The 26,480-nt window shown below is 39.7% G+C and overlaps 1 protein-coding gene across 5 annotated transcripts in view; it reads left to right on the plus strand.

The window, feature by feature from the left end:
• Positions 1-26,480, plus strand: part of LOC108924287 (low-density lipoprotein receptor-related protein 1B-like) — a 368,874-nt gene that overhangs the window by 140,453 nt on the left and 201,941 nt on the right. For all 5 annotated transcript variants that reach the window (XM_018735562.2, XM_029247286.1, XM_029247287.1 and 2 more), the window contains 7 exons: positions 5,630-5,749; positions 6,271-6,399; positions 10,894-11,151; positions 18,032-18,194; positions 23,889-24,111; positions 25,585-25,771; positions 25,958-26,101. In XM_018735562.2, the coding sequence (XP_018591078.2) occupies positions 5,630-5,749; positions 6,271-6,399; positions 10,894-11,151; positions 18,032-18,194; positions 23,889-24,111; positions 25,585-25,771; positions 25,958-26,101 (1,224 nt within the window). The remainder of the gene's footprint in view (positions 1-5,629; positions 5,750-6,270; positions 6,400-10,893; positions 11,152-18,031; positions 18,195-23,888; positions 24,112-25,584; positions 25,772-25,957; positions 26,102-26,480) is intronic.

The following is a 26,480-nucleotide window of genomic DNA, read 5'->3' on the forward strand; positions in this document are numbered from 1 at the left end:
CAGGGGAAGCGAGGCACCTACTTTAGGAAAGGATGTAGCTGAGCAGAAAAAAAAAAGAAAAAATGACTAAAAAGACCAAAAGAAACATTCATTCTCACAGAGAAGTGAACCACTTGCTGTGTCTTTGAATAAAAGCAACAGTGGTACAGCAGCCCACGAGTTCCTGCTCTGAGAGCAGACACGGTGTTAAATCGGTTTGTGTTCAGCCCCCTGTGCACTTGTGCAGTTGAGCCACCATCCTTCACAGCCCTTTTTCTTCAAAGCCATGCACAGTATGTTCATGTGCTGACCCAGTGAGGTCTCATTCTCACCTGGGCATGAGGGCTATATGGATGCTTGCGTGTTAATATAAATGTATTAAAAAGACATACAGTTCCACCGTTAACAGACAGTCCTGTAACATCCCTTTTTACCATTTTACAAATGTGCAAAAAGAACACAGGTTTTACAGTGTACTGTTCCTAATTCTTGGTAGCACCTGAAGACATTAATAAATTAAGGTTCAATTTAAAAGTTTTTGAAAAAAGCACTTTTTTTTTTTTGTTATATTTGCTTAGATTTTCAGAAAGAGAGTTCAAGGAAATGCATTTGCCATCTTTGTGTAGCTATAAATGTTTTTTTTTTTCATTTAGTTGTTTGTATGTGGTGGCGCAGTGGGTTGGACGAGGTCCTGCTCTCCAGTGGGTCTGGGGTTTGAGTCCTGCTAGGGGTGCCTTGTGGCAGACTGGTGTCCTCTCCTGGGTGTGTCCCTTCTGCCCTGAGTTGCTGGGTAGGCTCCGGTTCCCTCCGACCCTGTATGGGACATGTGGTTCTGAAAATGTGTGTGTGTGTGTTTGTATTCTGTAAAGATGCATTGTCACATTACTTTGTTTAATGTCACATATGTCCTGTTCAAGTTCCCCTGCAATTTGCAGTTTTTAGACAGCAGTACACTTTTTCATGGAGCATGAAATATTGGTAATAGTAAGGCAGGCATACCCACAGATCTAGCCATTCGAGTTTTGACACATGAAATTGACAGTTTCATTTAATACGCCTACTTTGTTTTACATTTGTTCATGTTTATGAGTACAAAATTTGGATCTTTCATGGCTCCTGACAGATGCACGGCATGAGACATTTAGCAGACAATTTTGTCCAAAGCGACTTACAATGATGATTAACTACTATTTTTATGAAATCTTAATCTAAAGTGACATCAGTTACACTGCAGTCCATACATAATACATCTATACATAAAAGCAATACAACACACACACATACACAACTCACACACTATGAGCTATTTAGGTTCCCCAGTTGACCTCTAAACTATTATCTTCACATGGCTGGCGGAGACCCACACAACATATTCGACTTCACACTTACAAAGTACGGAGTGAACCCACAGCATCAACATGTTCACTTGTTCCACGAGCATCAGTTCATTAGAATTGTTTTCATTGATTTCTTTTGTATTGTTTGTGAAAAGAAACAAACTAGGTTTACTTAAGAATCATATGTCTGCAACTATGTCTCTCTTTCTCCTAATGTTATGCACAAATTGTATTTTTGCCGAGATGTACGTTGCCTTGGAGAAAAGTGTCTGCTAAATGAATAAATGGAAATGTAATGTAAATATAGCTAGTGGACTTATGAACATTTCCATCTTAGGAACTGATCCTAACTGAGTTTACAAGCTGAGGTACAGGTGTACTTATTGAAAGAAAAGTGCAATGTTATGCTGTGTTATTACAACTAATGTCACCTACTGAAGTAATTTTGTTATTTTAATGGGTTTTGGTGATACTTAAGTATAAAGGGTGTAATTTTCAGTGCCGAGGAATGCAAAAAAAAAAAAAAAACCTCATGAATGACTTGCTTTAGGTTTGTCTTTGTTTGAAGTGACACTATTAAATGTCATCCATCTGAAATGAAGTTTTGCCTTTTTTTTTTTTTTAAATTTCAGCCAGTTTCTCTGGCAACTATTTCCAAACTGTGAACTATGATGATATTAGTTCTGCATGTTATACAGTGGGAATGGAATAAAAAGAAAAAGAAAACTAACTGGTTATCCAGCAAAATCAGTGCAGACAGGTACCATTTGAAAATGGAGTCTGTAGCTGAAAATACGCCTCATCTGCGAAATGCATGCATACATAAAATAAGGCTCACATTTTATCCTTTTGTCTTTCTTTTTTTGCTTGACCTTTAACGAACAGTATATATCTTTAGAGTCTGTGACATTTCAATACACTAAGTCTTATATCTAGGGTAACACTGAAAAATTTGATGTGACTATCAATATACTGTGTGTCATGGAAGAGGGAAATAACTTAGCATTGTTTTTTATTATTATGAGAGATGATGACAATGATAATAATATAAAGCTTACAATAATGTACTGTTAGTTAATAAAATAAGGTTTTTTACATGTCAACTTTTTGGTTATTCTACTGTGAGACTGCTTATGCAGGTGACCTGTAAAAGTGAAGATGAACTTATCTCTGAATATATGAGGTAGTCTAGCAGCCAAAGTAGTGCTTTGCACAATTTAAAGTACAGGTTACCCTTGTTAGCAGAGTTAAAACAGAAAAGCCTGCATATAAAGTGACTCTCAATAATATTAAATAATGCAGTCAGTTAAAATAAATAAATAAACAAGTATGGAGTAAAAGCATGGATGACTTTTTCGGAAAATTGGGGAAATTGAATTGGGTTCCTGAAATAAGTATACCTTTCAGATGACCACATGAGTTACATATCAAATATGCATAAATCAAATTGAAGTTATGTGCTGACTGAGAATGGGTTCAAAGAGAGGGAATGTCTTTTTTAATAACTTTTTGTTGTTTAACAAGCATTGCTGTTTATCTTGAGACTGATAACCATTGTAAGGTACCCTGGCACAGAATGCGATACTGCAGAGGAAGAAAATAATATCATCTCTAGTTTAATTACTGTTGGAAACATTCTTTAATCTGTTTAGCTGGCAACACTCATTGCTAAACCTGAGAGCGAATATAAATTGACAGTGACATTAGAAGGGGTTACAGAAATCAGACTTGAGCAGATAAATTATCACAGAAGTTCCCATATATATATTTTTTTTAATTTTTAATTACTCTTTCTGATTTTAATAGGACATAATACTACAGCTGACTGAACATCAGAATGTTTTCTTTTTTTTTTGTAGTAGTAGTAGTAGTAGTAGTGGAAGCACTTTTCAGATCAACCTCTACACTCCACTCACTTGTGCAGGACTTTGGGACTGGAGTACTCCGTTCTCAGGAAAGTGATCACTGATGTCTGCAGCACAAAGAGGAAATAGAGTTCATCACTCATCTCTGCGCTCCCCAGCACTGAATTTGGAGGCCCTGGATTTGGCACTCTGTTCTCAACTCCTTTCTCCCTTACGATCGGCAGAAACAGTACAAGAACACTAAGGCTCATCACTGTAGCTCTCCACACGGCCTGTTATTTTGACTGGTACCAGATTCATTGTCTTTGTCTCAGCACAAATCCTGGTGCAAAATCCTTCTTGAAATGTGCACAAGGTTAGGCATGTCAGAGCAGCCTCTTTGGCAGTGTGAACTTATATCTGGAGTAAGACAACTTTTAAAAATCACCCTTCAATACACAATAAGAGGTGGCATATTTTTGCTGGTCCTTGTAACCCTCATCACATTTTGCTACCTTGGAATAGTTTACAAGGACAAACGGTGATAAAGTGTTTGCTAAAACAGGAGTTGTTTACAGTAAATATATTTTTGAAAATACTTTACAAAACTAGCTAATTATAGCAAATTCTGAAAGGTGGGATAATGTGAAACACTGGATTTGACAGATGTAGTGCGAGAAGAAGGCAAAAAAAAAAGTCAGAAGACCTGCAATCTTTCAGGGCACACTGCAGTGGAAGGCACATGGGTGACATTTGGGGGATATTAATGATTAGTTTGTTGGAGAATGGCAGGGATTAAAATGAGCTTCTGGCATTATGAAGGAATTAAGTGAGAGTGCTGATTGTGCTGTGACACGTACATCTGTAGCTAAACTTTTGCTAACTGAATTGTACATGTCTTACCCTTCCTGTCAAGGAATACTGTGCATCTCATTGGAAGACATTATTGTCCTGAGGTTTACCGTGCTATTGCTAGAGTTAGGTACCAGGTGATGTGGTGACTAAGGAAATGCACACTGAATAACTGCCCTCTTGAGAAAGGTACTTAACCTGCCTATGATGCCCTTAATATGCAAGGGCTTGGTGCTGATTTTGAGGCTGAATACATTATTTCAGCATTAGAATGTAATTGTGGTATTATTGGGAGATATTCTGTCCTTGGTGAACATGCTGATTCTCCTTTATCCCTACCCTCTGGCTATTGCTTTCCACTAAACATAACATTAAGCTGAGTCTTGTAAGGCATGCTGAATGAATGAGCTTAGTGAAACTATTGAATTTGTACTTAGGACATGTGGTAATATTTAACAAGGTCACCTGCCAACATCTCCTGGAGGGAGAGTAGAGAAAATGTTGAATTGAAAACAGGGTATTAACAGTAAACTTATTGAAATTGATTGTGGCACATGTTGTGCAAGCATTAGTAAATCATAGCAATTTTTCAGTTGATTTCAGAATCAATAGATACAGTTGGCAGCTCAAGCATTGCAAACTGCAGGCAGTCTTCTGATTTTCTGAAGGATGTGCATGATTATCGGCAGTTACTACTGCTGAAATGAATGACACAACACAATGTCCTTTAAATGTCTCTTTACTGCTTTTCTATTGAGTGCCACCTGGTATCTATGTGGAATTTTAGCCAATATATCAAAGGACGTATGTTGCGCATTAATACTTGGTTTCCATAAGAGAAACTATGTAAAATGTTCCCCATCAGGCTGACAGGTTGGGGTATCATCAGACATTCTGGCTCACCTGTGAAAACACTGACATTAAAAGGTGTTAAAGTAAGTGTTTATTCATATCTTCATTTTAGGTATTTAATTATAGGTTTATCTATTTAATTATAGGTTAAATTTAATTATGTATTAGCTTAGGGTTAGCTAACCCTAACCCAAATATGTGGATTTGTGCATCCATTGATTTTAAGTTTATTTATTAATATAATTAAATCTGTAGATGAAAGGCAATGACATTAATGTTTAAAGTGAATGGTGAGTTTAGAGCATTCTTAATACAAATAATGAATGCCTCAGCAATGGAAGGGATTAACAAAGTAAAGTATTTATGTTTGACTTTGAGCATTTCTCCATATTAATCATTTACTGTGGTTCCTCACATCATGTGCGCTCAGACAGCTTTGACAAGTCACAAAACTTCCTTTTACTGTGGTTATCATTTCATTCCTATTTCACAAGAACTTGTTTTCCCTTTGATCGATGTCAGAGTTTTTTTTTTTTTCTTTCTTCATCTTGCCCGAACGTAAGAACTTAGATTCTTCCACAGCACACCTGTCAGAAGGTGCCTTCAACTTGTAGCCATCGGCATCGGTGGCTGAATCCAAATTCAGATGGGGAAATGGGCTTTGAGTGAAGACAAATGAAAGCAATTTACGCACTCTTTTTTCCCACCCTCAACCTCCCCAATTTCTGCACAATCTGCCCACATCCCCCCCTCCCTCTGATTCAGAGCTGCTGCCAAAGTGCCATGAGCTGCGGTGTCGGTACGGCTGTGTCATGGCCAGGAATGGAACATTCTGCTTCTGCGCCGACGGCTTCCAGGTGGAGGTGGATGGGCGGGGCTGCAGAGGTGAGTTCACCTACGGGTGGCCCACACACACTCATGAGATATATCATACTCATCCTTTGGAAACTTTCTTTATTAATGACCAAGAAGCATGAAATTGATAGCCATCTATCTAGACGCCCTTGTCTATTCACATCCACTATTGAATTAGTCTGACAATAAAGGATACTTTTCATTTTCCTCTTCAGTGACAAAAGTCACTTTTCAGGTTCCTTGTTTTGACTCCATTCAGATTTTTACTTAATTTTTTTTCCTGCAACAATTACTGTTTTTTTCACTCTGTTATAAATACGAGTCACAATAATAATAGTCGGCAAATAAGTCTACACAAATGTCTCACAGAACAATAAATTATGAAAATTTTTTAATAATTTATAGGGAGTCCTTAGTAAATCAGATTGAACCTATAAAAATGTAACTAATACTAGAGTGCCAGGATAGGGCCATGTTGAGCTGGTGTCTGTATTTAGGTCATGTTTGAATAAATTTCCTTTTGGAACAAATTGCTTTCCCTTTCTCTGTAGATTATGATGAATGCGCCGTGTATGGAATGTGTAGCCAGACCTGTATGAACACCTTCGGGTCATACAGGTGCGGTTGTACTGAAGGTTACATCCTGGAGTCTGACAGAAGGTCCTGCAAAGCCAAAACTGGTAAGATGTTCCTATGTAAAGGGGTTTTGTGCTGTTTTTTCAGCATATCTACATGGGATGAGGTTTTAAAACAATTAAAAGCAGTATTACTTGATTCATGGGGGGCATGGTGGCACAGTGGGTTTGGCCAGGTCCTGCTCTCTGGCAGGTCTGGGGTTCGAGTTCTGCTTGGGGTGCCTTGCGACGGACTGGCCTTCCATCCTGGGTGTGTCCCCTTCCCTCCTTGCGGCCTGTGTTGCCAGGTTAGACTCCGGCTCACCACTACCCGGCTTGAACAAGCGGTTTCAGATAGTGTGTGTATACTTGATTCATGTTGATAAATAAAGACACACTAAGTCTGAAGAGCACTTTTCTTGGGCTTCCTGATTTGTTTTTTTCTTTACTACCCTAAGAATATTTTTTTAATTTGTGTTTTTTATATCCCCATGTTAAGGCAAACACTCTGTTACAAGATTTGCTTTTTATTCACAGTCACTTAGCTCACACATGTTTGTCCCTCCATGCAAGTTAATCTTTTAGGCAAAAGGTAGCAGGTGCCTACACTTGCTAAATGTTATCTTCTACACTTATTTTCGCCAACTTTTCCAGCAAAATTAATAAGTCCTGGTCACACACAAACGAAGCTGCCACCCTCAAAGTATTTAGATTTCTGTGCAAGTTTCATGGAACGCTACGTGTCATATTGAAATGTTAAGGAATGCATCAGTTCATTCTCAATCAAATTAGGTAAAGATTATGATATTAACGTGAGTGTAATATTGGGATCAGTTTTGCTGGGAGTCTTGTAATGAAACAAGACAAAATATGAGTGTTCATTAGTTGGCAATCAATAAGGCCTGAAGGGCATACCAATATTCAGCCTCTCATGCAAATGCACACAGACAAATCCAGCTTACTGGATATGTGTAATCCTTGAGTAAAGCAATGCAACTTGTAAATATAATACGAAAGTAATGAGAATAGTGTGTTTATAAATGCAGTGTTTGGGAAAAAAATGTAATTGATTCAGTACAATCCCCAAAGTTGTGATTTTATGAATTAACATTTAAATACATGTCTTCAGAAATGTAAATACATTTTTATTTATTTAGCTGATGTCCTTATCCAGAGTTTCCATGGTTGTTGTACTCTGAAAAAAAAAAAAAAAATACAATTGATGCTGACAATATACAGAAAGGAAAACAACACTGGTACTACCCTTGATAATAACATAAGCTAATTATTGTGTCAGTAGGCACACGGTGTCATTGCTGCATGATAAGGGGGTGTAAGGTCTGAATGAGCAAAAGGAGGTTGAACACAGTGAGTGCAGTTCCAATACTATCTGCTGTTGAGTTCTGGGGATTAAGGCTCATTGTAAAGAGGCAACTCTGTAGCCTGACAATAAGGGATTCAGCACTTTTGACAGCTGCTGGGTGCTCATTCCACCATCAGGAGGCAAAAATGGAGAAATTACTAGTTGTGGAAAGGCAGCTTGGAAGTCTGTGAAAAGCCAAAGAAGAAGCTGTTGTCTAGCTGGTGTTCAGAGGGTGATGAAATTTTAAATATCTGGTTCTGGGTGAGCTGAAACAGAGTGGATACAGGTCCAGATGGATAGTTGAGTTGCAAGAAAAATGCAGTAGTTCAAACAGGAGATTGTCTCACCCCAGACTACATATTAAGATTAGGTTCTTACAAGGGAGGGACACACACACACACACTTTCTGAACTGCTTGTCCCATACGGGGTCACAGCCTACCCGGCAGCACAGGGCGTAAGGCCGGAAGGGGAGGGGAGACACCCAGGACAGGACGCCAGTCTGCCGCAAGGCACTCCAAGCAGGACTCGAACCCCAGACCACCAGAAAACAGGACCTGGTCCAACCCACTGCGCCACCACACCCAGGGAGGGGCACATTCTACGAATGTCCTAGGGGAAAATCTGGACTTCAATAAATTGGAGCTTTGTTGATAAACACAGCACGTGCTTAGGATACAACATCTACGGGACTCCAACCCGCTAAAGGAAACTTATCTCTTGCCTAATGGCACAGCTTCTGGATTTCTACTAAACTAGTCTCAAATGCTGTCGAGGCTATATTATGCAGATCTTACATCTCTGGAAAAGGAACAGAGCTGAAGAAAGGTACATAGAAGAACGGCATCACTCACAGTCTCTTGTTGAAAAAAAGAATTTAATTTAGCAGTCTGTCTCTGTCATATAAAATGATTGCATATGCATTGTTTTATGGTGACATTTAGGGACTGATAAGGTATTGCCCCTTCTGGCAGTCTTCCACAGTATCAATTTACTCAGACATTTAGCACCTAATCAGTATTGGAATGTAGAAAGTTTGGTTGTTTCTTTGACAGCTGCATCTATTTGAAAGGAATTAAGGGTATATTCGAATGTTACAGAGCTGACATGGCATTACAGAAAAATAACTTATTTTTATTTATACCTTCTGTGAATTTATTTATCCAGTAACTCAATTTACATTTTGATTCCTGCTTATTGCTCCACAATGGGCATTGATCCAGTGGGTACCATTTTGACCTTTATGACCATGTCGACCACATACTGTTTGGACTCATAAAAGAATCACAAGATGGTTAGGTTGTGATCATTTTGGCACTTCTGACCTATAATGGTCCTCTGGCCTCTTGGTCCTCATGAGAATTTCACTCTTTGTCCTGGGCCCAGACATTACATGACAAAAATGTTATTTCCTGCAGGAAGCTATTACTTGAAACATAGACCCTCACCTTTTTCACCCTAATGTCTTGATGTAGGGAATGGTGATGACCTGTTGAATGTGGGTGTGTTCTAGTTAACAGCACTCACAAATATGGAAGCTAGGAGATTTGAAAAAAAAAATATTATTGCACTTTGTGCAACTGGGTCCCAGTCGGAGCTCTAATAGTTAGAAGTCGCTTAAGGCATAGTATAGAGTGAGACATCGTGCTGCTTTTAATCAGTGTGACTGATTCTCTACCAAGAATAAGTTGAATATCATTACACACAGTTATCTGGATCCAGTATACACTTCCATTAATATACATTAGGTGAAAGAGATTGCTATATAGTGATAAATATGCGACCTGTGTAACTTGTAGGGGCTTATGTAAATGCATTTTGGGATACGGTAAGACATGAAGCTGTTGGCCGGGGGGGGGGGGGGGGGGGGGTTGAGAAATGCAATGAATATTTTATGTGCTTCAAAATAGTCTCACCATTGTATAAACATCTTTCATAGACTTATTTATAAGTGAATATATCCATCTATTCTACATGTTATTATGGTAGCATTTTTCAGTAAGAAAGAAGTGCTTTAACCAGATGTATGGCAAATTGATTTCCTCTTTTAGTGAAGGAATGATATGATATCACATTTTTTCTTTTCTGAAGTGCATTCTGACACATTCAGAATTCAGAACTTTTGGGTAGACAGTTTGGTGTAGGTGAAGATTTGCTTTCCTTTGGAAGGAGCACTGCTTGTGAAAACGTTGAATATAATATCACAGAGAAAAGTAAATGCAGAGTAACGGTGAAAGTGGTTGCTGCTCCGCTCTGAGCGATAATTTGACAGTAGATCGCTGCAAATGCTCTGGTTTCAGCCATGTTCCAGGAGATCTCACATAATTCATTCTGTCAGAAGAGAAAGTGACAAGGGCTGCGTTCATCTCGGAGAGGATCAGCCGCGGCACAGCCATAGAGTCGAAGCATGGGCAAAAGATGGGTGACTCCAAACTGGTGTTAAAGAAAACCACTATCTCCAAGGAACCGATGATGAGCGATAACGCTGAAAAAGGAGCTTTGAAAAGGGCTGTGCTGATTTATTGCTTGTATTAGTCGAGTGCCTTGTGAGTTAAACTTTCTTAGAGCTGTGGGATAAATCACAGGAAGTCTGAGTGAACCCCGCTCCTCTTTATCACACAGTCAATTAGGGCGCAGAACACCATTAGTCCCTCCCAACTAGTAACATTGCTCCTTGGTGAGGCTGAAAAGCCAACGGTTTCTTAATTATGCTCAAACTCCTCTAGTTTCCTCTAGTTTAGAAGTTTTCCTCTAACACTACAGCTTCGAGGACTGCACACACTAATTGGCGTGTTGGCAGACTCAGGAACTTGGACGCTGGAGCTCTTGGTTCAACAGAGCTCTTGCACTCAGCTAGAGGGCTTGTGAGCACTGCCACTCACTCAACGGATAGGAAATACTTCTTTAAAAAAAACAGTTAGCGACAGTCATTGCTGTTTGCTGTAAAAGGGCAGTGGGCCACGTTTTGAATTGCAAGATATAACTCAAAGTCATTGTATATTCAGTTTAAGGAAAGCAGGTCTGCAGATTAAATGGCACTGTACTCTGTCAAAGCAAATCAATCGTAAAGCAATCACCTAACTTCCAGACTCAGATTATCCCTCCGGACTGATATTGTATATCTACCGCCCATTAAAGCCGCCACTTACAGTTATGTTTTCTTGCTTTCCTTCTTTTTCCTATTTATTTCTCACACAGAGCCTGGAGAGACATCCCCTGTCCTTCTCATTGGAAACACAGGACATATCGCTGTCACACACCTGAATGGCTCTTTTGTGCCGAGCATGGAGTCTCTGAGCACAGATGGGCTCCAGACACTGGATTTCCACTACAACGACGGGTCGGTCTGCTGGGTTGCCTCCACCAGCTCTGCTAGCCAACTTCACTGTGCCAAGATGACAAGGTCAAACATTTTCTCAGAAGAACGGGAGATGAGATTCGGCAGAAATTTGCAAAGTAAGCTTCCATTTATGCAATGCAAACCAGCTGCTGTAATTCAGAGGAAGAATGTATGTTCTTGTTACATACAATTTAAAAAGTGCTTTGAGCAGTGTGTCAAGTTAGAAAAAATAAATAGATATGCACTTTTTAACTGAGGGAAGTATTTTTATGTATGCAGAATGTCTTTCTTTAATGCACTATTGCACAACTTCATACCTGATTCATAAACAATGGTATAGTCAAATGAAACATAGTAAATTACAAGTGTTTATTGCATAGTGTAATAAGGGTTAATATCCATTCATCAAAGATCATAAAGCGTAGCTAAACTAAATATTTAGATTTTTCATATTCTAAGAGCTCAGCAATTGTTAATTTCAAACGTTGAAGACCCATAACAGCATATTAACAGGTATATTAGTGAATGTGATTTGCCTGAAGTAGGACATGTGCGAAGTTTTATGTGGATTTTCTTTAAATTTCACTGCTTGACTTGATGAAATAGTTGTTCCATAGATTTCAGCAGAGCTTTATGTTGTACACCAAACATTTACATTTTACTGCAATATAAATAAAATAAATGCCCTGTAATTTATAATGCATCTTAGTAATTAGTGGGAAAATCATAAAAGTGACAAAATGAGTTTATGAATGTTTTGTTTGGTTTATAGGCTAATTTGCATATTTAAAATTCTTCTGAAAGAAAAACTGTGATTTTAATTGTGTACATAATGACAACCATACATTCCTTTAAGCAAAGCAAACATTGATTAGTATGACAATGCCTGGTTTATGAGTAGAAAAAAAATTAAAGAACTAATTCATTATTCCTGGTATTGCATACACCTGCCTCTGGAATTAGAAAGTCAGCCTTTCTGAAAAAAGTTGAAGAAAAAAGTTTTTTAATCTGGTTTGAACATTCAGGTCCTATTCAAATGAAACCTGAGTAGCATTATAATTTGTGAGCACTTACTAAACTTAATTTTAGCAAATCAGCAGTAACGTGTGGTGTCTGACTTACCATAGAAGAAAAGTGTGTTATGGCATAGAGATGAGCAATCATTTAAATTGATTAATATTAAGACAAATAAATCAGAAATTTGTCATATTTGAAAACAGTATAATATCAAGACAAGTGTGACATATTGTAGTGCCCTCTCCATGGAACTACTGAAGACAGGGTTGAAGAAAAGTGCTCTTTATTTAACCTGTACATGCTGACAAAGGCACAACAAACAGTACAAGAGAGCAATCTGAACACCAGAGAGTTCCCCCAGGTCACTCTAAGCCCTCCTACCCCACGCAATGGTTAGGGGGTCACCCGTTGAACCCCTAAGAATTCCCCAGTGACAAACAGAGCATCAGTAACATGACAACCAATCAGAACAGAACATAGGACTATGAATGTAAGAATGGACAGTAACACCAACTTTTTACATTAGTCTACATCAGTCCACCTCAGTGCCTCTCCGCATTTTACACACACACACACACATTTTCTGAACCGCTTGTTCCCTACGGGGTCGCGGGGAACCAGAGCCTACCCAGCAACACAGGGCATAAGGCCGGAGGGGGCACACCCAGGACGGGACACCAGTCCATCACAAGGCACCCCAAGCAGGACTTGAACCCCAGACTCACTGGAGAGCAGGACCTGGTCCAACCCACTACACCACCGCACCCCCTGCCTCAGCATTACAATATATACCAAATTATAAATGTATAGACAACGTGCAAAAGGGGTTTGTGTCAAATGTCTAAGTTATATATGAAACAGCTCTCTTTGGTAAAATGCTCAGCAATGATTTTATTTAGTGTCTGCTTTCATCCAAGCTAAAGCAGATGTATAAAAGTAAGAACAGTCATTTATCTCCTTACACCAAGCCTTCAGAAAGTGCCTTTTTGAAAGCGTGTCTTGATGGCAGTCCAGAGATGTGGGAGGCACCAAGGAGCATAGAGACGTATACCTGAGCTTCTATGTAACACCGTCTCACTGCTGCAATTACACAAAGTGGATTCATGTCTCCATATTGCTGTTTATGCCTTTTATAAGTTAACTAAAGATAATAGCAGGAAAGATGCTACACAAGGATTTTTCATTGTTTACCACTTAGGTATGTTTTTGTAATGTTTCAAAGAACAGAAATGTGTAATCCTCCTAAATATAATTAAACAGTATGAATTATTAAATTATAATCTTCAGAAAACCACTGATGTTTAAGCCTTCACATCTACAAAACAAAGACAATATGCTGATTATAAAATACTTTCATGTATTAACCAATAGATTGTCTCCCTGAAAAAACTGGAATACTTCAGTAATGCATGTAATCAGGGGGTGCGGTGGCACAGTGGGTTGGAGCGGGTCCTACTCTCCAGTGGGTCTGGGATTCGAGTCCCGCTTGGGGTGCCTTGCGGTGGACTGGCGTCCCGTCCTGGGTGTGGCCCCTCCCCCTCCGGCCTTACGCCCTGTGTTACCGGGTAGGCTCCGGTTCCCCGCGACCCTGTGCGGGACAAGCGGTTCCGAAAGTGTGTGTGTGTGCGTGTGCGTGCATGTAATCAAATCTGTTTAAATGTGTCTGGTTTCTATTTCTACAGTCATATTGTTTCTATTGGGACAACAGACAGTGTAATAGTTAAGGACATAAACGTTTGCTGCTGGTTTGAGCCAGCTACCCACACCTGCTGTAGTCTTTTTGAGCAAGGTTGCTACTCTGAATTGCAGTGGCTGCATTTACTTGCTTATATAAATCAGTCAAATATTATATATGAGCCACTTAAAGAAAATACCAAAAAATACCAAATTAATATATAATTGCCAAGGTGATTTTTTTCATCCATCCATCCATCCATCTTCCTCCGCTTATCCGGGACCGGGTCGCAGGGGCAGTAGTCCAAGCAGAGCCCCCAGACTTCCCTCTCCCCGCAAACCTCCTCTAGCTCCTCTGGGGGAACCCCAAGGCGTTCCCAGGCCAGCTGGGAGACGTAGTCTCTCCAACGTGTCCTGGGACTGCTCCGAGGCATCCTCCTAGTGGGACATGCTCGGAACACCTCACCAGGGAGGCGTCCAGGAGGCATCCGGAACAGGTGCCCGAGCCACCTCAGTTGGCTTCTCTCGATGCGGAGGAGCAGCGGCTCTACTCCGAGCTCCTCCCGGGTGACTGAGCTCCTCACCCTATCCCTAAGGGTGCACCCAGCCACTCTGCGGAGGAAACTCATTTCTGCCGCTTGTATCCACGATCTCATTCTTTCAGTCATGATCCAAAGTTCATGACCATAGGTGAGGGTAGGAATGTAGATCGACCAGTAAATTGAGAGCTTCACCTTATGACTCAGCTCCTTCTTCACCACAACAGACCGGTACAGTGACCGCATTACTGCGGATGCCGCATCGATCCATCTGTCAACCTGCCGCTCCATTTTTCCCTCACTCATGAACGAGACCCCGAGATACTTAAACTCCTCCACTTGAGGGAGCGGCTCCCCCCTAACCCAGAGGGGGCAATCCACCTTTTTCCGACTGAGAACCATGGCCTCGGATTTGGAGGTGCTGATTCTCATCCCCGCCGCTTCGCACTCGGCTGCAAACCTCTCCAGTGCACGCTGTAAGTCTTGATTCGATGAAGCCAACAGGACCACATCGTCCGCAAAAATCAGAGACGAGATCCTGCGGCCACCAAAACAGACACCCTCCGTTCCCTGGCTGCACCTAGAAATTCTGTCCATGAAGATAATGAACAGAATCGGTGACAAAGGGCAGCCCTGATGGAGTCCAACATGCACCAGGAACAGGTCTGACTTACTGCCGGCAATGCGAGCCAAGTTCCTGCTCCGGTCATACAGGGAACGAACAGCCCATAGCAGTGAGCCCTGAACCCCATAATCCCAAAGTACCTCCCACAGGATGCCACGAGGGACACGGTCGAATGCCTTCTCCAGGTCCACAAAACACATATGGACTGGTTGGGCAAACTCCCACGAACCCTCCAACACCCTAGTGAGGGTATAGAGCTGGTCCAGTGTTCCACGGCCAGGGCGAAAACCGCATTGCTCCTCCTGGATCCGAGGTTCGACTATCGGTCGGATTCTCCTCTCCAGTACCCCGGCATAGACTTTCCCAGGGGAGCTAAGGAGTGTGATCCCCTATAGTTGGAACACAATCTCTGGTCCCCCTTCTTAAAAAGATGGACCACCACCCCGGTCTGCCAGTCCAGAGGCACCGTTCCCGAGCTCCACGCGATGCTGCAGAGGCGTGTCAGCCAAGACAGCCCCACAACATCCAGAGACTTGAGAAACTCGGGGCGGATCTCATCCACCCCCGGAACCTTGTCACCGAGGAGTTTTTTGACTACTTCAGCAACTTCAGCCAGGGTAATGGACGAGTCCCCCTCCGAGTCCCCAGCCTCAGCTTCCTCTACGGAAGGCGTGTCGGAGAGATTGAGGAGATCCTCAAAGTACTCCTTCCACCGCCCAAGGACATCCTCAGTTGAGGTCAGCAGCGCACCACTTCCACTGTAAACAGTGTTGGCGGAACACTGCTTCCCCCTTCTAAGTCGCCGGACGGTTTGCCAGAATCTCTCCGAGGCCGACCGAAAGTCTTCCTCCATTGTGATTTGGGCGGTGGTCGGGGCCGAGTGCCCGGCCGACCCAAACCTTGGGTGCCTTTGGGACTTGGAATGTGATTTTTTCTGCTCCAAAATAATTTTATATTTAAGAATGCCTTTCATTTCACCTTTTTAAATTTCTGTGAGTTTATGAAAATGGGACTGATGAGGTAAATACAGATCAAGGTTTCTTTGGGTTGACTGACCCGTCGACTTGAAAAGGTGATAACGCTCCCAGTAGTCCGTACTGTTCTCTTCTGTTTACATTTGTAGCTGGATGTTTCAATGAATATGCAATGAACACTCCTGACCCACTGAGCTTTGAAGTGATAATTTTTTTTAAGGACAGTTGAATATTTCACAGGGCAGATGTGGATTTGGTTTAATATTTTCCAGTGTTACCCAACTGAAGCCTTCTTTTTATTCAATGGAAATTGAGTGAATACAATTAATAGATTGACAGATTACAGATATAAAAATAACCAGGGCTTTTAAAAATATTGCAAAACTGAGGTGTGGAATTAAAATAAGCATTTGAGAAAAACATGTTTTCATCAATTTACCCCATTAGTATTTTTGAATGAGTTTTGTATAACTTTGCTATTTGTGCCAACAGCTGTCTAATTCATAAGTCTGTCTCTTGTATGACTGGGCAATGGCAGGGGACAGCAGTTCCAAACAGGCTTGACTCGCCACAGAGCCATGTCTATCTTTGCAATAGGATGAACGATTAAACACTGCAAGTAAAGACACCTTTCAATAGCAGGACAATGGACTGATAGAGAACAAGTGAAAATTCTCTCAAGAAAATTCATCAGAGTCATGTCACGTGTTTTTCTGATGTTGGTATAGACTGGTCTCCTTTGTCGTGCCTTCTATGATTGAGATAAATATGGTTATTGAATTGGTGTGTTATGTGTGCTGATTCTTAGACTATGTGTCCCAAAGGGCCACTATGTGTTCAGCAATGGATTAGATGAAGGACTATGGTGCAAGTATTGGAAGACATATTTCTTCTTCTAATAATCTGAAATAAATTAATTACAACGCTAGTGCCCATCCATCAGTATGTATAAAAACTAATAAAACAAATACGGGTAAAAAACAAAATGCAAGCACAAATAAGTTCATCAATACAAAACATTTACATTTATTCATTTAGCAGATGCTTTTCACCAAAGGGATCTACATCTGAGAGAGAAAAAAAAAGCGACCATTCTCAGACTTTAACATGACAAATTGAAAGGCTACAGATCAGCACATTCAGCCACAGTCCTAAGACTTTCCCAGCTTTTTTCTTCTCTTCAAGTAACTCTTTAAAGAGTCTCACAGACTCTTAAATTGGCCATCCCTGGCACTTGTTTCTTCCTCATGAGGAGTTTTCAGGCTCGGCTGTCAATGTGATTGGGAAGCTGGTATGGCCAGGCCTGGCACAGATTGATTTTTAGCAGTTGTCTGTTTCTCTGTCTCCATGGTTGGTGTTTGCCACAAAATCATGAATTATTTGACATAAACCTGCAGTTCTTTCTGATCTCTGCCTGGTTTCATTTGTCAAACTGTATCACTACAGTATGTATGAGTGTTTAAACTTTTGCATATGCAGTTTGAATGGGTTTTTTGACACGTTACTGCATTTTGGAATGTGAATCAGTTTTTGGTAAATCAACAGGAGGTTGTCAGTTGTGTTATTTACAGTCAAACAAAACGTTATAAACCCCTCAGGATATCCACTGAGTGCTGTATATCTAACAACCCTCTAGAAATTCGGAGAGCACATAATCACTGTACAAACCCAGTCTTTCAATATCATTGGTGTTTCATGCACAGCAAGAGCAAGCATATCGCATTCGCAAGATACCAGTGTGGGAAACAACATGTTTCTGCTGGCAGCTGAAACTATTCCCTTCAAAGTGGATGGTGCCCACGCTCTGCCTTTCCCATTCTCAAAACATTATATTTCCAAAAGAAAATTAAATGACACCACAGTGTTACGTCACCAGAAAGCCATGGCGCATTAGAAAAGATCAGACAAGTCTTTTACACTGTTCTTTTTGCACAAAGATGGCTATTCAGCTTCTTTGTAGGATAATCTTCTCTCAATCATTTTCACATGTTCTTTGTTGTTTATAATACAATTAATTAACCACACAATTTTCAGCCAAGGCTTAGGGGTTTTCATAATCACCTTTCTCAGAAATTTAAAGACACGCACTTTTGGCATTTCGTAAGTAATTCTCATATTCGTTTTTATGAAAAAGATTTAGTCTTTATTTCTGCTTGACATTTTGCAGACGTGGAACAGATGGCCATTGACTGGCTCACCGGCAACTTTTATTTCGTGGATCGTGTCAGTGATCGGATATTTGTGTGCAGCCAAGGCAAGGACACATGTGTCACGGTCATCGATCTCGATCTTCACAACCCGAAAGGAATTGTTCTGGATCCACTGATGGGGTAAGTCTCTCGGCGTAATTACTGTGTCACCAGAACTTTCTTTGACCCGCTGCTTCCTTTATCTTTAACTGTGGTAATCTGAGCGATTGTGGGTTTTCCACCACAAAGCTACCTTGTTTTTTTTACTTGATTGTGTGCTGCTTTCACTAGGAGACCAGCAGATTAGCTACATTTATTCTCATAGTCTTTCAAGAATGACAAATGGTGGACTGAGACTGAAACAATGAGGAAAAATAATTTGCCACTCAACTACAACAAGTTTTGCTTGTTTCACGATAAGATATACAAAATAGAGTAGGTGATGGCTACAACAGCAACTGTGCTGTATTACGGGTGATGATGTTTCTCCAACCTTTAAAATAGAACCTTGGGTAAAGAAGCAAATTGTGCAATGCAAGCACTTCCCTTCCAAGGCAACAGCTATACCGATTAATATTCTCCAATTCACAAGTGCATACTGCACTCCTGAAAACTTTTAATCAGTTAAATTCCTTTTTCTTGTATTTTACAACCCTTTTTCAAAAAACACAGATTTGTCTTTTCAGCTAAGCATTCAACATGGAAAATGCTAATCTTTTGCAGATTTCTTTAATCAGTTTCAAATTTGGGCATTTGACACTATGTTTGAATCAATCCAAGACTGAAATCAATTGTCAGGTCAAAAATATTGTATTCCTTCATGAGTATGTCACAGATCAACAGAAAATAATATATATTCATCTACAATCAGTCTGTCTATTATCAATAACCATATGTCCAGTGCAGGGTTGTGGTGGTTCAGAGGCTGTCTCACGGGAATAGACACACACACACACACACACACAAACACAAACACAAGCAAACAAACAAGCAAGCAAGCAAACAAGCAAACAAGCAAGCAAGCAAGCAAGCAAGCAAGCAGACACACACACTTAAGGTAATTAAGAGTCACCAGTTCATATGGTTTTGGACTGCAAGAGGAAACCACAGAACTCAAAGGACACTCACATGGAAAGGACATGAAAAAGTTGCAAAGACTTGGACAGAATCAAATCCATGTATGGGGCAGCTGGTAACGTAATAGTTAGAGCACCTGCTTTTGGACTCAAAGCTTACGGGTTTAAATCTCATCTCCAAATGTATTACCCTTGAGCAAGATGCTTACCCTAAATTGCTCCAGTAAAACTGTCCAGCAGCATAAATGGGTAAATTTTTGTAAGTAGCTTTAGAGAAAAGTGTCAACTAAATGAATAAATGTAAGTCTGAACTCACAGCCCAAGAGCAGTGTCATGCCAGTGTGCCAACCTAAATTAAAAACAAACTTCAGTTTTTGTGCATGGGTTATTCTCAGCCAAGTTTTTTTTTTTTTTTTTTTTTGTGGAACATGATTTAAAATTAAAAAAATTATTAAAAAAAATAAAAACAGCTAAAATAATTCACAAAGGAGGGAAAATTTGTGTAATTATTCCAATAATACTTATTAGCTGCTGAAAGCACTTCACTAGATAAATATCTCTAGTGAGCTGAAACAAGTAGTTTCAGGCCCTTTATATATAATATTACTCAAAGCGAGACAAAAGCATCAGTACAGGTTCAAAGCAGGTGTTTAATGAGAATCAAGGGGGTTGGCAGAAGCAGAGCCAAGCCACGTGTGACCAGTACATAACCTAAACTATTAATACTCTTTGGACCTTACCATTACTGCATATTATCTGGAGATGGAACAATTGGGTGGCTGGCTGATATTTAAATGTCGTATGTAACAGACATAGTTTCATAAAATGAATGTTTGTGCAAATATTTTCATTTTTAAATTCTTTCTTGAATTATGCTTTTTGCAGTTCAGATGGACACCTCTTGTATGGAAGAATCCCTGCCAGACAATGTCATGATAACATTGTTTTGACAGTACCCAAGTTCATGGTTGGGCAGTCACACCATGAATATTTTCATAATGATATTTCATGTTTTTAATTTAGTTCTGCCCCATGTATTTCATTGCAGTTTACATAACACAGACAGAGTTTTAGTCTGTTCTAAGAAACTTAGAGAACAAAAAAAGAAGGTACATAAGGATGACTGATGCTGTAATTTAAAGTTCTGTTTGCTTGAATCTTCATGTCCTGTAATTCAATTTCCATGTCAAAGCTTAGCTTTGCTTATATCTGCCAGACTGGTTTCTTATGTCTTTAGAGTACTGTACATAATAATTTTGATGATGTAATGGTAATTGACAAAGAGGAGCTGTCTTGACTTGCAATGCTTTCTTTTCTAGAACACAACTTTTTAAGAAAAGTTGCTAAAATCAACATGTTAACTGTTTCAATTACAGATAAATTTGTATTCTTTTCTTTTCTTTTTTTTTTTTGAAGAAATTGAAACCTTTAGATTTTATTGTTGTTTGAAAGGAAAACTGATTTTTTTTGTTCTTACTGTTTTATAGTGAATCTGACATTCATTATATTTGCCCATGACTTCCTTTAAACAATATGCAATACACACACACACACACACACACACACACACACACACACACACACACACTTTCTGAACCGCTTGTCCCATATGGGGTCGCGGGGAACCGGAGCCTAACCCGGCAACTCAGGGCATAAGGCCGGAGGGGGAGGGGACACACCCAGGCCAGGACGCCAGTCTGTCGCAAGGCACCCCAAGCGGGACTCGAACCCCAGACCCACCGGAGAGCAGGACCGTGGTCCAACCCACTGCGCCACCACACGCCCCCAATATGCAATAAATAATGGTAAAGCTTCTTTTTTTTTTTTTTTTAAAAAAAGAGGATTATTATAAACACCTTTTTGAAGAGCGTAAAATGGAATTTTTTCTGTTGGATGACGTTGCTTTGTGCATTCAGTGGTAGGTTGAAGACAGTCATCTAGATAACTCCTCTATTAACGATAGCTCATATTCAAGAGAAGGAGTTTCTATACATTTGCATCCAAGATGTAGCAAAAACTGCATCTACAATGCCAGACCTGTTCCAAAGAAACTTTGGAACATTTTTACACAAGCTTGGACATGTATTTGGTTCATGCCACTTGTTAGTGCAAGATCAGACTAATCCGGTACTACAAAGGCAAAGTGTTGGAAGAAAATCACCTTCAGCTAGAAATAAAGAATTGCTTTCAGCTTGCCTGGAACCACCCATGTTCTCAGCATCTCCATTACTTGAGTCTGACTGGTGTCAGGGGCCGTGAGGGTGAAGAAGCTGAGGAGGCGGCATAAGGCAGTGGAGTGGAAATAGAATGCTCCAGGTGTTAGTGATTGTCAAGCTCATTCTGACAAACCATGAGACAGATGTTCTGCTCCTTCCCTCATCAACTGCTTAGCCGTTACTCTTTGTTTGATATTTTTAAAATTTCAAAAAGTTTCATTCATGTATTACACACACACATTTTCAGAACCGCTTGTCCCATACGGGGTCACGGGGAACCGGAGCCTACCCGGCAACACAGGGCGTAAGGCCGGAGGGGGAGGGGACACACCCAGGACGGGACGCCAGTCCGTCGCAAGGCACCCCAAGCGGGACTCAAACCCCAGACCCACCGGAGAGCAGGACCGTGGTCCAACCCACTGCGCCACCGCACCCCCTTCATTCATGTATTACTTTTAAGTTAAATAATTACACCACTCTTCAGTAAAGATGCTAAATAAAAAGATAAATTGTTGCAATAGATAGTAGGATTTGCCACGTATCTTCATTAGAATGTAGTATAGAATGTCGGGGAGATGCGCTTCTCTCTTGGCCCATAGAACACTTTAGCACAATTGCACAAATACCCCATTGTTAAAGAATATTAGAAGGTTCAGTCCCAGTCAAGCAGCAGAAGACTTTACAGTAATTGTTAAAAAGTGGTATGGTGTCACCTGAGATTCAAAATCTATATGATGATTTCCTCTGTCCGGGAAGAGTCATGTGACATGCAAATGGACAAGTGATATACAGTTTGGCAGTCCAGCACATATATATCATTCCAGTGGTTTTTTAGACAAGAGTCATTTGGAAAAAGTGTGGTGTCATACCTACTATCACAAACATATGTTCATTCCAGCTGACAAAAAAAAAAAAAAATGTCAAGGAAAATATGGTCCAGCTTTGAAACTTGTGGTATTGCTTTGCAGCTGCCCTGTGTGTGGATTAAGAACCTTGTGCCCTGCTCACCTTGTTGTCGGCTGTTATTATTACCAAAGTGCACAGCATCCTTAACCTACAACATGGTCAGATATGTGGTCGAGCGTTAGTTTTCCTCACACAAGATCACTCGGATGCAGAGTTAAATATGTCATTTTAACAGTTTGCTCTGAAGTCTGATGTGATTTATTATGGTCTAGATCTGTAAAGACACACTGTTTTGGAAAATCTATTGTTGTCAGATTCACTGTTTCAGCTGATGGTAACATGTTGTTTTCATTCTTTGTTTCATTTATTTTTTTTCTACCTCATTGTTTTTTCTTGACATTATTTCAAAGTGTTTTTTTTTTAACCTGTTTAGTTAAAGGAAGAGGAAAACAGCATGAAAACCATTTTGAAAAAGCATAAAAAAGAGTTTTAAAAATCAGTTCCATTAAGTAAAGCAAATTTCTTACTTTATTAACTTTATAACTCAAAGTTTCTTTCCTCTACAAAACATTAACAAAAATCATACTGCTCTGAGGTGCTCTGTATAACCTTTCTTCTGAATGCATCTCAAGAATTCTGCTCAGAGTTTGCTGTTTTACACATTTGAAAAAGTTGGCTGTTCATTCACTAAGTTAATGTATTTTACAAATAGTCTGGTGATTATATTGCAAATACTGGAAAAAAGAAACATCTACAGAAAGTAAAGCTAAATTTCAAATCTTAACCTTGTAACACATTGGTCTTTGCTGTGATGTAAAATATGTTTGGGGGTTTTAAAAGCTTTTTTTGATGCTGTATACATTTGTGTAAAAGGAACTAAGCATATCATTTATTTTGTGCCAATTAACAATTTTTGTGATTGTCACAGCACCCATTAAGTGAAGTTTTCAGACTGGGTACTTGAAAAAGCAAACACCCTGAACAATTTAATTGCTGTTGTGGCCTTTTTTCATTAAAAATGGCAAATATGAACATGCTGGATTATTTTTAACCTTTAGCTGTCCCCATTAAATTAGGAGCAAACACTTGATTAAACAGAATGCACTGTAAGGCCAGCAAAATGAGTCAGCACAACTTAGTTTATACTCAGATTATTATTATTTTTTTTAAATTTTCCTTAAATATATATGGTAGATGTCTCTTACGATATGAATTGGATCAAGAAGCTTTATTAGTTGTTCATCTCAAGCAGAACATATACAGTAAGCTCTTTAAAGACTGTATTTAAAAGCATATGAAAGGACTCAGAAGACCATAAATTGATCTGTTTAACAGATAAATGAAACAAGAAAAAAATCTGATCATAAATTATATGATTTTTATAATAATGAAATGCCCTCATTAATGTACTTTCTACTGCAGTTATTTTACAAACTCTTTCCAATTTAAACCTGTATTTTTTTTTCATTCTCAGGGATAAGATACAGTTAGTTCAATCACTTCTGAAAGTCTCAGATACATTCCCCAAGGCTTTCAGATAAATGTTAGTGTAATGACCACAACTGCCAAGGCTACTAATAGAAACCTTTTACAGTTTTTCCTCATTAAATTCACTTCTATGATCTTTGGTCTCACAGGAAGCTATTCTTTACGGACTACGGTGCACAGGGAAAGGTGGAGAGGTGCAACCTCGACGGCACCAACAGGACGAGGATTGTGGACTACAAAGTAGAACAACCTACTGCCATAGCCCTAGACTTGGTGAAGAAGCTGGTCTACTGGGCCGATGCCTATCTGGATTATGTGGAAGTCGTGGATTACTATGGGAGGAACAGGCATACAGTTATTCAGGGGAACTCTGTGAGTAGCATCTGGGTTAAACTGCTCTTTTCTCTCAATGGATTTTTGTAATCATGGTGACACAGTAAGTTAACTGAGATGCTCTGAAGTCTTGGTATTCTGAAAGGAAAACAAATTATATAATTGCCTTAATGGTTTAGCCTTCAGTCTTAATGCCTGTGAATGATCTCTAGGGTTATAGATGTAAACCACGACTGAACACCTCTGCCCCCCAAGGGACTTTTATGTGCTGCTTTTCAACTCTTAATTGCTTTATTGGAGTAATTATTTGGATAGTTTTCACATAACTGGTTTTTCTGATGCAGTTCAGACCCTAATTTTGATATATTCTAAACATTGGAGGATATTGGCCTTTGAGGAGCAAAAACACTGGTGTTATTTTATGCTACCTTCTTCTGTAACTGCCAGCTGTGTGGGGCATTAAAATTATCTTAAATGGCCATTTGCAGCAGTATAATTTAACAAAAAAAAAAAAAAAAAACCCACACTTTAACTTTTACGTCATAAGTTTCTGTCTCATTTGTTTCCTGAGTATGACTGAAAGACTCAGTGAATGAGTGGAAGATAAAGATACATTATCAGACTGTTACTTTGATACATCATTAGAATTTTGATGATTAATGTGATACATCGTTACAATATTTCTCAAGTATACTTATAAAATAAAAAAGATTAAAGAAAATATCTGGGACATGATTATTATGAGCTTCAAGAAGTACTTTTTGTATAAGATTATGGAAGAATAACATGCCATACTAAATTAAATGTCATTCTATTTGCAGGTGTTTCTGCCTTAATCAAAGAGGTCCTATTAATTCACACCCCCGGAGTGTTTCTGAAAAGCCTTGGCAAATACATTAAATTGAGAAATGCGATATGAAAATACTGTAGTGCCGATGTTTAAATCATTCGTTTCATGTTAGATGCCCCAGTCTTAAAGGGTTCACAGTGTGTATTAAGGTTCTTTCATACTGTGATTAACCATAACGCAACAAATATATGGATTGGATAGCAATCAAATAAAACCGACTGTCTGAATTAAGAAATATCCTTCCCTTCTGTGGGTGTGCTTAAATTTGTGTAGGCTACATCGCTCACTAGTCCAGGGTTAAAGCAGTCCACTGACAACCAGTGTCCATCATAAAAATATACCAAAACTGGACCATAGAGACATATTCCAAAAACAGGTGACTGTATTTATATGGTGCCAGTGGGCTAATTGTCTATAGGTTTCATATACTGCTGTTGTGGGTGGTTAAGCTCTTCATATTTGCCATTGTTCTCATTTGTATGTCTCTGCTCTCTTCGCATGTCTTGTCTCTATTTCAAACCTTGCATTTTCCATAGCAGCTTTATGGAATGATTAACAAAGAGTGGTGTGCAAACATGTTCACCCAGGATTAAGTGGGAAGGTGCCAAATGTATTATGTACACATGACGCCTGGTTGGTCATTCTAGTGTTGTCATTTTCAGGTGTCATACCTTCACGGATTAACAGTCTTTGAGGATTACTTGTTTGCCACGTGCTCAAAACCCACCAAAGGAAATCAAGTGGACATTGTACAGATTAACCGGTTTAATACCACTGAACCGTGGATTTTAAGAAGTATGGAGAGTTCTAATGTAATTCATGTTTACCACAAACTGGCTCAGCCGACAGGTAATGTACTGCATTTGTGTGTGCTTGTGTGGAGAATTTCAATTTACCCGGGTGTGTCCACACTGCTACTGTGCATGCCACAAATATGGCTACCTGCTAAAGTGGCATGGCTAAATCAGCTGTCATGCATTGTATCTAATGGGGCTAACAGGGTGCTGTACATGGTTGTCCTCTCCCTCTTTGCAGTCAGAAGCCATGCTTGCGAGGCCGATCCATACGGGAAAGCAGGAGGCTGTGCCCACATCTGTCTGCTGAGTGGCAGCTACAAGTCCCGGACCTGTCGCTGCCGTGCCGGCTATGCCTTGGGGAGCGACGGTACCTCCTGCAAAAGTTAGTGGAGTATTACAGTCTCGCTCTGGAATTCAGTTAGTGCTGCTATATGGTCATATGCTGTGGAAAATATATAACTGAAATTCAGAAGAATGATTTCAGAATCTGTTCAGTACTATCCATTGTGGAGATTTATGATATACTGTATATTAGGCTAACATTTTGTTTCCCTAGAAATGTCAAATGCAAAAAACAAGATTGTTATGATTCATTGACAAGCTAGAAGACTAAACAACTTGCATCCAAGATCGACATGTCCTATGGATAAAGAGTTAAACATGAAAACTCCCTGACACTCTGTCAGTTCAAAATGTTGTTTTATTGACCCTCAATAAATGCAACTCATTATGAGCTTAATGCACTTTTGAGTTAATGTAGT

The sequence above is a fragment of the Scleropages formosus genome, chromosome 21 (assembly GCF_900964775.1).
Source record: "Scleropages formosus chromosome 21, fSclFor1.1, whole genome shotgun sequence".
Lineage (NCBI taxonomy): Eukaryota > Metazoa > Chordata > Actinopteri > Osteoglossiformes > Osteoglossidae > Scleropages > Scleropages formosus.